Genomic DNA, 14,870 nt, shown 5'->3' on the forward strand with positions numbered 1-14,870 from the left:
TGCAGCGGCAGCACCGACCACAAACAAGACAAGTTACAGGTTGCACTTGTTTTGGGTCATTGTCCTGCTGCAGAACCCAAGTACTCCTGAGCTTGAGGTCACGAATAGATTGCGGGATATTCTCCTTCAGGATTTTCTGGTAAACAGCAGAATTCCTGCTTCCGTCTATTACAGCAAGTTTTCCAGACCCTGAAGCAGCAAAGCAGCCCCAGACCATCACACTACCACCACCATGTTTTACATTCAGTATGATGCTCTTTTTCTAAAAAGAATGACCTTCCAAAAATGTCCACTTTTTTCGTCACTCCAAGGAATATTTATCATTTTCACCCAATCTCTTTCTTATTATTAAATCATGTGAGACCAGCAGTTCTTTAAATGTGGTTCTGGGTTTCTTTTGTGACCTCCTGGATGAGTTCTTCATGCCCTTTTGGAGTAATTTTGGTTGGCTGGTCACTCCTGGGAAAGTTTGCCAGTGTTCGATGTTTTCTCTATTAGTGAATAATAATTGCTCCCACTGTGGTTCTCTGGAGTTGTGTCAAACTCTCCCTCCTTTTCTTTTCTCTCTCTTTCTTACCTGGCTACCATCTTGGCTCCATCAATGGACTGAGTTTCCCTGACGATCCGGACGGCCTCCTCCGGGTTGTTCAGATGTTCCAGGAGGATCCGGATCATGTTGTCCCAATCCCGAGCGCTCTCATAGGCCATCGCAGCTTCTTTATACCTGAAACATAAACACAGAATAACAGTTATGCAACAAACACCTCTATGCACGCAAAACCTGTTTTCCAATCAGTATTGGTAGGTGATATAATGTTGCTAAGGTGTTTTAGGTGGTCACTAAGGTACTGCATGTGGTTGTTAGGGTGTTGTTATGTAGTTGCTAAAATGTGCCAGCTGGTGGCTAAGGTGTTTTTTTTTTTATCTCATTCTGCATATGTAGAATGTTTAAGACTAACGTGTCTCATAGAATTCTCATAGAAGACTTTTAACCCCACTAACTGGATATCCCTCTTGAAAGTGCATCTTTCAGCCCATACAGTGAGTATCTATTAGCACAGCAACACAGCAGAGCTAACAAAGACCTCTATCCACACAAGAACCTGAAAAGGTTAATGTGGCATGTAGCCACACTCTCAATTAGTATTGGTAGGTGATATGGTGTTGCTAAGGTCCTCAGGTGGGTGCTAAGGTACTCCAGGTGGTTGTTAGGGTGTTGCTATGTAGTTACAGTTGTGCCAGCTGGTGGCTAAGATGTTTGTTTTTTTCAATCTCATTCTACATATGTAAAATGTGTAAGATTAACGGGTCTTGTGGAGTAAGCAAAGAAAAGGCTTTTAACCCTACTAACTGGATAACCCTCTTAAAAGTGCATCTTAAAGCCTATATACTACTAGTGAGTAGAGCTAACAAACACCTCTTTCCACACAAAACCTGTTTGCCTGGAAATAACTGTATTTATGTTTAGATTTGTCGGTATCTTGTTGCTACAGTATGTAACTATAACGTCCCAGGTGGTCGCTAAGGTGTTACTATGTGCGTGCTTTGTTTCCACATACTTCCCATCCGCCTCCTTGGCCTTGGCGTACTGCAGGTGAATCTTAGGGGAGCTCACATGGGGTAGTAGCTCTCCAACCTTCGCCCTGAATCGAATCACAACAGTCAAAAACAAACATTCCCAACAGTCATCACTTCAAAAAATTAGCATTTTCGTGGTGAATGCAGGAAAAATCTGGTTTCTATACCAGTTTTTGCAGCGGATGTAGACAGAAGCAGCTTTGTCGTAGTACTGGCCTTTCTCATACAGCTGAGCAGCCTCTGAGTATTGCTGCAAAACAAAAAGGTATGATGACAAGTAGATTCAACATTTGTAGAATGTGTAAGATTAACATGGCTTGTGGAGTAAGCAAACTCCACTAACTGGAGCAACATTAGTATTAGCCACTAAACTCACTAAGCGCTAGCTCTTTAGTCGTTCAGAGGTGAGTATTATAAGACTGTAGCCTGTAGCCTGCTGCTAACCCTGGCTAGCACTGCTGGAGCAGCATTAGTATTAGCCACTATCCGTGTTAAGTGCTAGCTCTTTTGCTGTTCAGAGGTGAGTATTAACAGACTGTAGCCTGCTGCTAACCCCAGCTAGCACTGCTGAAGCAGCATTAGCAATAGATGCTTACCGTGCTAAGCGCTAGCTCTTTCGTCGTTCAAAGGCAATTATATTGGACTGTAGTCTGCATGTTTACCGTGTTAAAACAAACTATGTGTGAAGAACCTCACAATTTCTCAGTGTAGTGCTGAACAGGTGCCATTTACCTTCCGCTAGTGCTAGTGGTTAGCCGCTAATGCTAATGCTGCTGCACCCAGCCTTAGTGAAAATCTGGAAATCTAAGCTTACTGTAAATAAACAGAAGCTCTTTACGCATTCAAATAAACAGATTTCAGGAGAGAAATCTGTGTAGATTTACATTCAAATTAAATAATTTTTTTTTAATTCATAGAATATTTCCCAGGATTACCTTCATGCTCTCCAAGATGGCTCCACACTCTTTCTTCAGTGTTCTGCTTGGGTGTTTGATGGCCTGGTTGGCGCCTCTGCGGATGTCTCCCATTCGGATGGACATTCGGGCCACTCCGGCCTGACAGCTCTCATCGTGCTCCTGGAACTGGAAATACATAATATATTAAACACAACATTTTTGAGGACATTTACTAATACACATTGCATCGAACGTTAGATGCTTTTTCACTACTACGTCACAAACGATTTGGTTCTTTTAAATGCTTTTTAAGACCTTTTTAAGACCTCACAAAATATAAGTTAAGACCCAAAAATGTAGTCTTAATTTCTTTGGTAGAAAATAATTTATTGTATTGGAATTTAGGCAGCCTAAAATGATGTGCTACTTAGTATAGTCTTAGCCAATACCTATTTTGATTTTCCAGTTAGCTAGCTCACCGATGAAGTTAATATGTTAGCGTGTTAGCTAGCTAGCTAACTCGCCGCAAATGTTAGCTAGCTCTCTGCTAACCATAGCTATCTCTCTGCTAACATTTGCCAGCTTGCAGATGAAGTTAATATGTTAGCATGTTAGCTAGCTATCTAACTCGCCGCAAATGTTAGTTAGCTCTCTGCTAACCTTAGCTATCTCTCAGCTAACGTTAGCCAGCTCGCCATTGAAGTTAACAAGTTAGCGTGGTAGCTAGCTATCTAACTCGCCACAAATGTTAGCTAGCTCTCTGCTAACCTTAGCTATCTCTCTGCTCTTGCACAATTTTAAAAGTCTAATGTAATGCTTTTTAAGACCTTTTTAGGACCTTAAAAAAATTAATTTAAGACCCAAAAATGTAGTCTTAATTTCTTTGGTAGAAATATATTATTGTATTGGCAACTCGCCGTAAATGTTAGCTAGCTCTCTGCTAACCTTAGCTATCTCTCGGCTAAAGTTAGCTAGCTTGCTGATGAAGTTAACATGTTAGCGCGTTAGCTAGCTAGCTACCTCGCCGCAAATGTTAGCCAGCTCGTTAGCAGCTCTCTGCTAACCTTAGCTATCTCTCAGCTAATGTTAGCTAGCTTTTGGCTAATGTTTGCTAGCTCTTCGCTAACGATGGTTCTCTACCCGGTAATGTTAGCTTGCTCACCGCTGACCTTAGCTCTCTCCCCGGTAATGTTAGCTAGCTCACCGCTAATGTTAGCTAGCTCTCTCCCCGATAACATTAGCTAGCTCATGATACTACAATTGGTATTGGTATCGCAGTCAAAATTCTGGTATCATGACAACACTACAAACAATACAAGTACACTTAAACACACACACACACACACACACACACACACACAGTGTCTCTCTCACCTTATGCACACTCACCTTATTGTCTCCAGTCATGCCCTTCTCATAGTGAGCCAGCGCATTTGTATAATCACCACTAGGTTGGGGGGGGGGGGGCAAACACAAAAACAGTAAAAAAAAATAAATAAATAAATAAAATAAAAGCTTAATAATTTAAGAATGAATTGCTGCACCTGAACCTGCCCCCTTTCTGAAGACTTGCGATAAAGCCCTGAAGTTAACAGTAAAGCAGCAGCAGCAGCTAGGTTGCTGAACTTTAGCTCAACACTATATCTGCTATATCTATATCTGTATAGAGTGCATGAAGTGTTGTCCCAATTCTCAACCCTTCTGCTTGTAAGTAGTTACACTCGAAAACAAGGGGTAGGGGTACAAAAGAGTAATGGGATTGGGCCTTAAAAAATGATTAATACTCTTACAAATACAAATGTTTTTTTTTTTAAACGTACACAAACTCCAGCTGAATGGCGTATTCCTTAGATATGAATGGAATTTCTTCAGGCCGTAGTCTCTTAGCCAGCTGTAAGGCGCTGTCCCAGTGTTGCAGGTCCCTCCTCATCTACACACAAACACAAATACAAACACAAATACACACACACACACACACACACACATACATTACTGCTGATGTTTTAATGCTTTGGAAATCGCTCTGTCTCTTATTACATGGTTTTCATGTATCAGAGTGTTTTTGTATTGGACCTCCAGTGCTGCCATAGGATAAGACGAGGCCAGGTAAAGGTCCTGTGCTTGGTTATAGTCATTGAGGAACATGGCCAAATGTCCTGCCAGCAAACTCTGGTCCTCTATCCCCTGTAAATGAAAGAAAGAAAAAAAAATAACCAACTGTTAAGCATGGTGGTGGTAGCAACATCCTCTGGTGCTGTTTTGCTGCCAATGAATCTGACACAATTGGTCTAACATAATATACTGCAATAAAACCTCAAACTTAATTCTAAATTAGATTTAAACTCTGTTTGCAAATCCCACCATTCTGATTGGATAAAAAGTCAACAGAATGCATTCATTCTATTAAGAAGCAAATAATAATATTGTGTTTTCCTAAAATGTAACAAATATGTATATACAGCCCTGTTAAAAATAAGAGACCACTTAAAAATGGTGAGTTTCTTTGATTTTATCAAATTGAAATCCTCTGGAATATAATCAAGAGGAAGATGGATGATCAAAAGCTGATCATCAAACCAAGCTGAACTGCTTGAATGTTTGCACCAGGAGTGTAAAAGCATAAAGTTATCCAAAAGCAGTGTGTAAGACTGGTGGAGGAGAACATGATGCCAAGATGCATGAAAACTGTGATTAAAAATCAGGGTTATTTCACCAAATATATATATTTTTTAACTTGTTTTCTTTGCTTTATTTGAGATCTGAAAACTCTCAAAAGCTCTCAAAATATATAAAATAATATATTAATAATATATCAAAATATATTGAATCATAAGGTACAGTCCTAATACACAAACACACTGTGGCATACCTTGATGTCCTCCAGAGACAGCACCATGCCAACGTTGCCCATGCTGCGGTAAACTCTGATGGCTAGCTCCACCTCCATGTGGTGGAGACACGCCCTTCCAAGCTCCGCCCACGCATCAGCACTGCCTAGACTCTTGCACACACTCCAAGCCTCAGTAAACCTACACACACACACACTAAATAGTTTCAGAAACACTATAAATGCACCTAAAATACTTAATGTTTAAGTATTCAAAGAGATATTTTTCAAATGTTCTATTGCACAAGTAAGAAACAAATTTAATATCAATTTATAATATGTTATTAATAAAGACATTAGAGCATTACAGCATTACAGTAATAAAATCAGCAACAATTCCCTTCTTTCTCCAGTTAACAAATATATTTAGTTTAGTGTGTATCAAAACATTAAAATATATATTCTTCAAGCTACAGTATTAATATATTTAAACACAGCTATAGTTACTGCTCTTGAAGTTTATTAGCACCTCGTATCCAGAGTTTTAGTAGGGAGATTTATCTCTTGTGCTGAATAAATGATTCTGTTTCTAAGCTCGTCTGGGAGACGAGAGGAACTTTTTTTTTGAGCTGTGGATCGATTGCGTAGTTCCATTCGTCTCTTTTCTGAGTGAAAAATTGCTGTTTGCTGTTGTTTTTCTATTTTACTCTGTTCAAAGCACTCATACAGTGAGGAACAGCAGCAGGAGCTCCTCAGATAAAGTGCTGTTTTTACTTTTGTTCTAGGCAGGACAGACCATGAGACTCCACAGGGCTGACCTACCGTCAACTGCAGTGTATTAGCATGTTATGCTAACTGGCTAGCATTCATCCCGAACAAATTCACCCGTTTAACTTCGAGTCTGAGCAACTGGAACTGATAAGCAGGTGAGAGTTTGCCTGTGATAGACAGGTGTCAGTCATGCACATCTAATTAGAATATTATGACCACACCCATATAGTTCTCAGAGAGGTCTGAGGAGGCATTTTGGCGATTTTTGAGTTGTGTTTTATCATATTTATGCTTTCAGAATTTCGGTTTTCTGTTTAAACCTTGCTGAATGCTTCACATAACACTACCTAAGTTAATGAATACAAACTAAATTGACTATTCATGTCAAATCTTGGTGCAACTGGCACTGGGCCAATTTTTAACTGTGAAAAACTAATGATATGAAACATTTTAGAGCTTTGGACCACCTACTCCACCTGGTCACATGACCATACAAGCACTAAGGCTGCACAACAGCTGTAGATTTACAGCACAGTGTATAATCTGTGCTCTGAGAAACGGCCTGAGGAAAAGGTGTGTGTGTGTGAGTGTGTGTGTGTGTCTGTGTGTGTGTACCTCTTGAGCTTGATGGCTTGCTGCAGCAGGCTCTGGAGCTGCTCTTTCCTGGAGTCAGCGTGTGTGTCGCTGAGGAACGAGTGTGTGCTCAGAATAACATTGCTGGTTTTGCCACTCTGTGTCTGACAAGTCAATTCCCCATTATACAGCAGCAAGGGCTTATGGGAAAACGGCAGCTTCGTGGAGCCCACCAGAATGACCTTAGAGCCTGAGAGATAAATATGGGGACATATGAGTGAGAAACAGATAGAGAGAGAGAGAGAACAGTGAAAGAAAGAGAGAGAGAGAGAGAGAGAGAGAGAGAGAGAGAGAGAGACTGAGTGTGAAAGACAGATAGAGACAGACAGACAAACAGACAAAGAGGTAGGTAATGAGAGACAAAGTGTGTGTGAGAGAGAGAGAGAGACAAAAGAAAAAAACCCAGAGCGGAAAAAAGGAAAAAACAAAAAGAAGCAGAGAGCAAAAAAGAGAAAGAGAGAAAGAAATAATTGTGAAGAATGGGAGAGAGAATGAGAGAAATATGGAGTGATGGATTGAGAAATAGAGCAATGAAAGAATGAGAGACCAAAGTGTGTGTGAAACAGAAGTAAGAAAATAAAAAAATTGAGTGAGAAGTAAGAGAAGGAGAAAACAGTAAAAGAGAGGGAGTGAAAAGTGAGAAAAATAGAAAATAGTGAGACAGAGAGCTAAGTGAAAGAGTAAACAGTGAGAGAAAGAGAGAGACAGTGAAATAAAACACGGCAAGAAGGCAGTAGGAGAAAGAGAAAACAGAGAGAGAGATAGAAAAGTGAGAAAAAGAGTACATAGTGAGAGAAAGAGAGCACAACAAGTGAGAAAAAGAAAATAGTGGGAGACAGAGAGGTAAGTGAAAGGAAAAACAGTGAGAGAAAGAGAGAGTGAAAGAAAACAGTGAGAGAGCAGTAGGAAAAAGAGAAAAGACAAAGCAAGAGAGAGATCGAAAGTGAGAAAAAGAAAATACTGAGAGAGGTAAGTGAAAGGAAAAACAGAAAGAGAAGGAGAAAGCGAAAAGTGAGAAAAAGAGAAAATAATGAGAGACAGAGAGGTTTATGAAAGGAAAAGCAGAAAGTGAAGGAGAAAGTTAAAAGAGAAAGAGAAAATAGTGAGACAGAGAGGTAAGTGAAAGAGTTAACAGTAAGAGAAAGAGTAAGACAGTGAAAGAAAACAGCAAGAAGGCAGCAGGAGAAAGAGAAAACAGATAGAAAGAGAGAGAGATTGAAAAGTGAGAAAAAGAAAATAGTGGGAGACAGAAAGGGAAGTGAAAGAAAAGAGTGAGAGAGCAGTAGGAAAAAGGGACAAGAGAGAGATCGAAAGTGAGAAAAAGAGAAAATAGTGAGAGACAGAGTAACAAATGAAAGGGAAAACAAGGAGGGAAAAAAAGAGAAAATAGTGAGAGAGAGAGAGAGTGAGCAGGAGAGCAGTTAGAGAAAGAGAGAACAGGTCATGTGACTCTACCCTGTACGGTGTCCTTGTGGAATGCGTAGGTGTAGACTTTATCCTCATCAAACGCCACAAACACGGACTTATCATTCACCCAGTTTTCCCATAATACACCTGTGATCATCGGAGAGAAGTCTGGAATCTCAAACAAGGAATCGTCCACCTGCAGACGACATCGGAATACAGAAAATATCAGTGTTTAAAATACTGTTTACAAACACAGAGTAACAACATATATACTCACATTAATACTGACTATACTTATATCAGTAAAACTTCACAATAAGAGTCACAACTGACAGTGCTTACAACAGTAATAAAATGTTAAATGATTATAAACGTCTTAATTAATTTTCAACAGCTACTTTGAGTATTTCAAATAAAACTTTTCTTTGCGGCTCGTAAAAGTAGCTAAACAAGCGAGTGTGTGTGTGTGTGTGTACCGGACAGTAAAGGAATCCGTCGCTCTTGTCATCTATAAAGACGAGTCGTGTTCCATTTGGGTCGGGGAAAACCTTGCGAATGCCCACCGGGTGGCGATACTCATTAACACTCTGCCAGTCCTCTATATAGAAACACTGAATAAGACCAGTCTGAAACAGAGAAAAACAGAGAAACGCCGCTTTTTATTACGAGAGAAGAGTGACATCATCACACGCTCAGATCTCTATATCACAGTCACACTAATCAATATTAAATATATTAAACATTTTAAATACAACTTATAACTTTATTAATCACTTCATTATTATTGTCATCAGTATTAATGAGTATGATTTTGTAAACCTCTTCTCTTTCTCTGTTTGTTTATTGTTTCACTGCTTTGGCAACAGTGTACAATGTTACAGTCATGCCAATAAAGCATTATTGAACTGAACTGAACTGAACTGAACTGAAAGAGAGACAGACAGACAGAAAAAAGAGAGGTAATGAGAAACAGAGTAAGAGAGAGAGAGACAGAGACAGAGATAGAGATAGAGAGAGAGCCTGGCAAATATTTGGCATGCTAGATATCTGTACCAGTCTGTGACTGGGAGTCAGGAGCAGCGGCTACATGCTGCCAATGGATTTACGGAGAAAGAGAAAGAACATCGGGTTCAAAACAAAACGCACCCCCTGCATTACCAGAGCAAACAGTTTATAAAGAGTCTGACCACTTTATTTCCCCTGTTATATCAGTAAATGAGTGTTAAACTCTAGAGGGAGCCAGTGAGTGAGTCCTCTATAAATGGGGGTGAAAAGAGCTAAAAGCTAAAAACTTGAAATAAAATTTAAAAAATAATAATAATGAACTACTTGTTCTGAGTATTGTGTCAGTTTATCTACGGAAAACAGGTTTTACACTGTTAAAGCACTAGCATTACTGCTACTGTGAGCTGATTGGTTGGAGAGCCGATCCTGGAGATACAGGTACAGCATGTTTAAAAGGTTTATAACTGGAGTTTGAAATGATATAAAATTATATCTGCAGTGCTAAAACATGTGATATATTTCTGTGTTGAGGACATAAGTAAATATTTCAGTTTAAAACTAATCACATGTATATAAACTCTGATTTTACTCGGTTGTTTCATATGAACTCGTTCATGTTGGACTCACTTTAAGTGCGGATTCTCCTCTATAGAGATTCTCTGGAATGGCATCACTAGTTCTAGTGGTGTTTTCTCGTGACGAAACGTGTTTCTGGAGAGTAGCCAGGTGAGTCGCTGATTTCCCACAGTGAGAAATGGTGTAATTACCACCATTACAATACAGTCGTGTAGTGTGAAGAGCACAAAGACTGATGACTCAAAAAGTCATGTAGCGTGAACCTGGCATAACGCTACCGACAGCACAAACATAGTAGTTGACTGACAGCAACAGAGACTTCTATTTTGGCACCCGGACAGCTCATTAGCATGTGGATTTTGATTGGATGCTGGATACTGAGGTCATGTGGAAAGACACTGCAGTAATAAAAGGAAAGGAGCACCACTTTCACTTATTACCCACACTTCATTACCATGCTGCACATATTACATGCTAAGATTTATGGTCCATAATCCATGTATAAATTATGTGTGGTGTGTGTTTGGTCACATGTGTGTGTGTGTGTGTGTGTGTGTGTAATGTCTCACATCTGTTCCAAAGAACAGGAACTCTGTGGTGAGGGCGTGGCTGAGGATGCGATACTTCTGGTCTGGATCCGGGAAGAGTTTCGTCTGTCTGTCCTCCTCAACGTTCTGATCTTCGTCCTCGATCTAACACACACACACACACACACACACACACACACACACACACGTGTGCACACACATATATGCACACACATAAATAAATATGTGAGGAGCAAAAAAATTTAAGCATTCAACCTTAAGAACACTGTTAAAGTGTCAGTCTGTATTATTTCACTTTTTTAACTGAAAGCAAAAGCATTTCTGAGTGCAAAAGGGATAAAATGTTGTGTTTAATGGTACCAGTGTTACTGCTAAGCCTAATATATTCATTCTAAAAACTGGGGGGTCGACTCGCTTTTCACACGGGGTTCCTCTGGCCACGTCACGCGTCTTTACGTATTTACGTCACTCTTACAGCCTCTAAAAGAGGATCCGGCTCAGTTTTACTGAACGCAAATGACTGGTGGAGCAATGGGGACTTCAGAAGGGGAAACTCAGAGCTCAGTAGCTTATTCACTCATAGTAAAACTCAAAGAAATGAAGGAAAAAATGAAGGAAAAAACAAGCCAGGATTATTTAAACTGTGGATGTAAAAGTAAAAGTTTCATCTTGCTGAACAGGTAAGGGCTATTTCAGTTATTTCGCTTTTACTACTAGCCATGTCCGCATTGGATCAAATATGGACGTACGAAAAACGCAAATATGAAAATTATGATTCATAATTTTAATAAAGAAGGCATATTTCGCCCTAAATGTTTATTTTCTGAAAGGAGATACAGCTAAATCAGCTAGATAACCAAAAAAAGCAGAGATTCTAAGCTTTAAAATGGAATATTGGGTGTCTATATTAAACATATAATTATTCATAAACACAGCCAGATATTAAATATTACACTATAACTAGTAATAACCAAAAGACTAATATGTAACTAAAACTATTATACATTTTAGTCAAAAGACTAAGACTAAAACTAAATCAGAATCACCTGTCAAAATGAACACTGACGTAAACTCTTACCGCATGCAGCTGAACTTTTCCTTCAAAGAGAGCAGCGGCGTAATCACAGTTCAGACTCAAGCTGACCACTGTCCCCAGATACTCCATATCTTTAAGACGTGCCACGCCTACGTGAACATATATAGAGAGATACATAAGCACAAAAATATGCAACCAATAAAGTAAAAGTAAATGTTTATTAAATGAACAGAGCCAACTTTCACTGCAATTACAGCTGCAGGTCTTTGGGGGTTGTCTCTACCAGCTTTGCGCATCTAGAGACTGAGATATTTGCTCATTCTTCTTTGTAAAAAAGCTGAAGCTCAGTCAGGTTGGATGGAGAGCGTCTGTGAACAGCAGTTTTCATGTTTTGCCACAGAAGATCAATGAGAATTAGGTCTTTAGGACTTTAACTGGGTCATTCTAACACATGTATATTCTTTGATCTAAATCATTCCACTGTAGCTCTGCCTGTATGTTTAGGGTCATTGTCTTGTCGGAAGGTGAACCTCCTTCTCGGTCTTAAGTCTTTTGCAGCTTCCAAAAGGGTTTTTTCCATGATTGCCCTTGGTGGATAGTCATGCCAGGCTGTCACGATTCACATTTGTCATGCTGTGTCACAAGGCCTGGTATCAACTACTTTCGCAATTATTACATTGACAATAAACATAAATAAGATATATAAATAAGGATTAACCTATACAACTAATGAAAAAATACATCTGCACGAACAATCGGCCTCACACATACACACACAGTAAACTCACCAGTGTTTCCCAGAGCGTAAAACCACGCCCTGTTATTCATCCCCACAGCGAGGTGATACGGTCCCACCGCAATGAAGTTTGGCTCCACCTCCACTGCAACGGCCATGGTGGGATCCTTATTGGACAGAAACAGATCAAATTAGCCGAGACACATCTCTCTCTAGTCAAAAGTCTATTTTCACGCCTTGTACTTGTGTCATTTAAATAGCAATGGTGCTTCTGAATATATCTTGGCAACGGAAAACACAGGTGTGCCACTGACTAATTAGAACCCTAACAACAGTCAACCACCTTCAGATTTCAATTAAATGTAACCATACTGAAAATGCTGTGGATTCTGTGTGTGTGTGCGTGTGTGTGTGTTCCTCACCCCCTCCACCTGATTGGTCACAGTGACCTCCAGTAAAGAGGTGAGGTAAGCAATGCGTGTCCCACAGCTGCCCCCCAGGATGGGCAGTTTGGTCAGATAGACGTGCAGACTGCCCTGCTGAGAGGAAATAGCCAATAACTGACCATCATCTGTCCAGCAGATCTGATCCAATCCTGAGAGAGAGAGAGAGAGAGAGAATTCTTAAATAATTACAACACTGTTATTAATATCTTATTCAGTTATCCTTTTTTATTATTTATTTATATGATTTACTTTTAAATGAAAGATATGTTGAGAGAGAGAGAAAGAGAGAGAAATTTATAGAGAGAGACACAGAAAGAGACAAAGAGAAATACACAAAGAGAGACAGAGAGACACAAAAAGAGACAGAGAGAGAGAGTTAGAGACAAAGAGACAAAATGAGACAGAAAGAGACACAAAGAGAGAAACAGAGAGAGAGAGAGAGAGAGCAAACTCTCAAAACTGTCCGACAGCAAACTCCCTTATCAGACCACAACCAAATTAATGTGTACCTGAAATGGTCACATCAACCCAAATCAACAGCAGCAGAGTCCAATAAGCTGTACTCAGCCCCCAGGACCTACAGATGGGCTCCAGATAGTGCAGACAAATTCATTCGAGCACTTCAATCAGATCATGTATCTAACAAAATTACTAACTTTATTAACACAGTTTTTGAAAATAACAAGAACAGTGTAAATCAAGCTGTGAATGAAATCAACAGCATAATACACATAGCATCTTCTAAGTCTGAACTCCAGAAAAAAAATAAACGAAAACAAGGCAAAAAACTGCCAAAAGAAAAATGGTTTGATCATGAATGCCAATCAATTAGAAAAGAATTAAGAAAATTATCAAATTTAAAACACAGACAACCAGAAGATCAAGACCTGAGACAAAAATACTGTGAAACTCTTAAACAATATAAACACTCAATCAGAACCAAAAAACTAAACCATACAAACAAAACACTCAGAGACATAGAAGATTCTATCAAACAAAATCAGTTCTGGGAGATGTGGAATAACTTAAGCAAAACAAAACCACAAGAAGTACCCACACAAAACGGTGAAATCTGGAAAAATCATTTTGAAATTCTATACAAAGAAATATCAGAAAAAAATCTAAATTCCAATTACAATCTGATCACACAGAAACTACAGTCACTTGAATGTGCAATCAAAGACAATCAAAACCCCCTCGATTACCCAATAACACAGGAAGACTTGGCACAAAAACTAAAATCTTTAAAATCTAATAAAGCTTGTGGCCCTGACAGCATCAGAAATGAAATGCTTAAAAACAGCACTCCTGAGCTGCAGGGGGCAGTGCTCAAATTATTCAACCTCATCCTGAGTTCTGGATGTTTTCCTGACATCTGGAGTCAAGGACTCATTACCCCGATCCATAAGAGTGGAGATAAATCAGATCCCAACAATTTCAGAGGCATCTGTGTGAGCAGTAATCTGGGGAAAGTGTTTAACAACATTTTAAATAGCAGAATTCTCTCTTTCCTTACCGAACACAATGTCCTGAGCAAGAATCAGATTGGCTTCCTTCCAAATCACAGAACTACTGACCACATTTACACCCTACACACCCTAATAAATCAACACATACATCAGTCCAAAAACGAAAACATCTTCGCCTGTTTTGTAGATTTTAAGAAGGCATTCGATTCTATTTGGCATGACGGACTATATTACAAACTACTAGAGAGCGGTATAGGGGGTAAAGTTTTCGAAATTATTAAATCAATGTATACAGAAAACCAGTGTGCTGTTAGAATTGGAGACAAACACACAGAATTCTTCACTCAGAAAAGAGGAGTGAGGCAGGGCTGCAGTCTGAGTCCAACACTCTTTAATATCTACATTAATGAGTTAGCGGTGCAGCTGGAACAGTCTGCAGCCCCTGGACTCGCTCTGCAGGACGGGGAGGTGAAGTTCCTGCTCTATGCAGATGACCTGGTGCTGCTGTCCCCCAGTGCGCAGGGATTACAGCAGCACCTGGACCTGCTGGAGCAGTACTGCCAGAACTGGGCCCTGGCAGTAAACATGAAGAAGACCAGAGTAATGGTCTTCCAAAAGAAGCCCAGATGTCAGGAACACAGATACCAGTTTAGTCTGGGCAGCACCGCCCTAGATCACACGATGCAGTACACGTACCTCGGCCTCGTCGTTACTGCATCCGGGAGTTTCAGTTCGGCAGTGAATGCACTAAAAGACAAGGCTCGCAGAGCGATGTACGCCATCAGGAGAAAATTCTACAATATTGACATTTCCATTCCAATCTGGTGTAAAGTATTCGACAGTGTGATCCAGCCCATTGCGCTGTACGGGAGTGAGGTCTGGGGTCCACTCAGTGAACTCAACTACACTAGATGGGACAAGCATCCAACAGAAGCCCTGCAT

At 39.8% G+C, this 14,870-nt stretch overlaps 1 protein-coding gene across 2 annotated transcripts in view; it reads right to left on the bottom strand.

Annotated features, from left to right (window-relative positions):
• Positions 1-14,870, bottom strand: part of wdr19 (WD repeat domain 19) — a 38,423-nt gene that overhangs the window by 12,780 nt on the left and 10,773 nt on the right. For both annotated transcript variants that reach the window (XM_022681762.2, XM_049472443.1), the window contains 15 exons: positions 12,436-12,608; positions 12,066-12,180; positions 11,320-11,426; positions 10,263-10,385; positions 8,589-8,738; positions 8,161-8,308; positions 6,688-6,895; positions 5,344-5,503; positions 4,548-4,658; positions 4,295-4,404; positions 3,864-3,921; positions 2,514-2,660; positions 1,746-1,828; positions 1,560-1,643; positions 578-724 (listed from right to left, as the gene is read on the bottom strand). In XM_022681762.2, coding sequence (XP_022537483.2) covers positions 578-724; positions 1,560-1,643; positions 1,746-1,828; positions 2,514-2,660; positions 3,864-3,921; positions 4,295-4,404; positions 4,548-4,658; positions 5,344-5,503; positions 6,688-6,895; positions 8,161-8,308; positions 8,589-8,738; positions 10,263-10,385; positions 11,320-11,426; positions 12,066-12,180; positions 12,436-12,608 — 1,924 coding nt within the window. The remainder of the gene's footprint in view (positions 1-577; positions 725-1,559; positions 1,644-1,745; positions 1,829-2,513; positions 2,661-3,863; positions 3,922-4,294; positions 4,405-4,547; positions 4,659-5,343; positions 5,504-6,687; positions 6,896-8,160; positions 8,309-8,588; positions 8,739-10,262; positions 10,386-11,319; positions 11,427-12,065; positions 12,181-12,435; positions 12,609-14,870) is intronic.

This window comes from Astyanax mexicanus, chromosome 25 (genome assembly GCF_023375975.1).
Source record: "Astyanax mexicanus isolate ESR-SI-001 chromosome 25, AstMex3_surface, whole genome shotgun sequence".
In the NCBI taxonomy this organism is placed as follows: Eukaryota; Metazoa; Chordata; class Actinopteri; order Characiformes; family Acestrorhamphidae; genus Astyanax; species Astyanax mexicanus.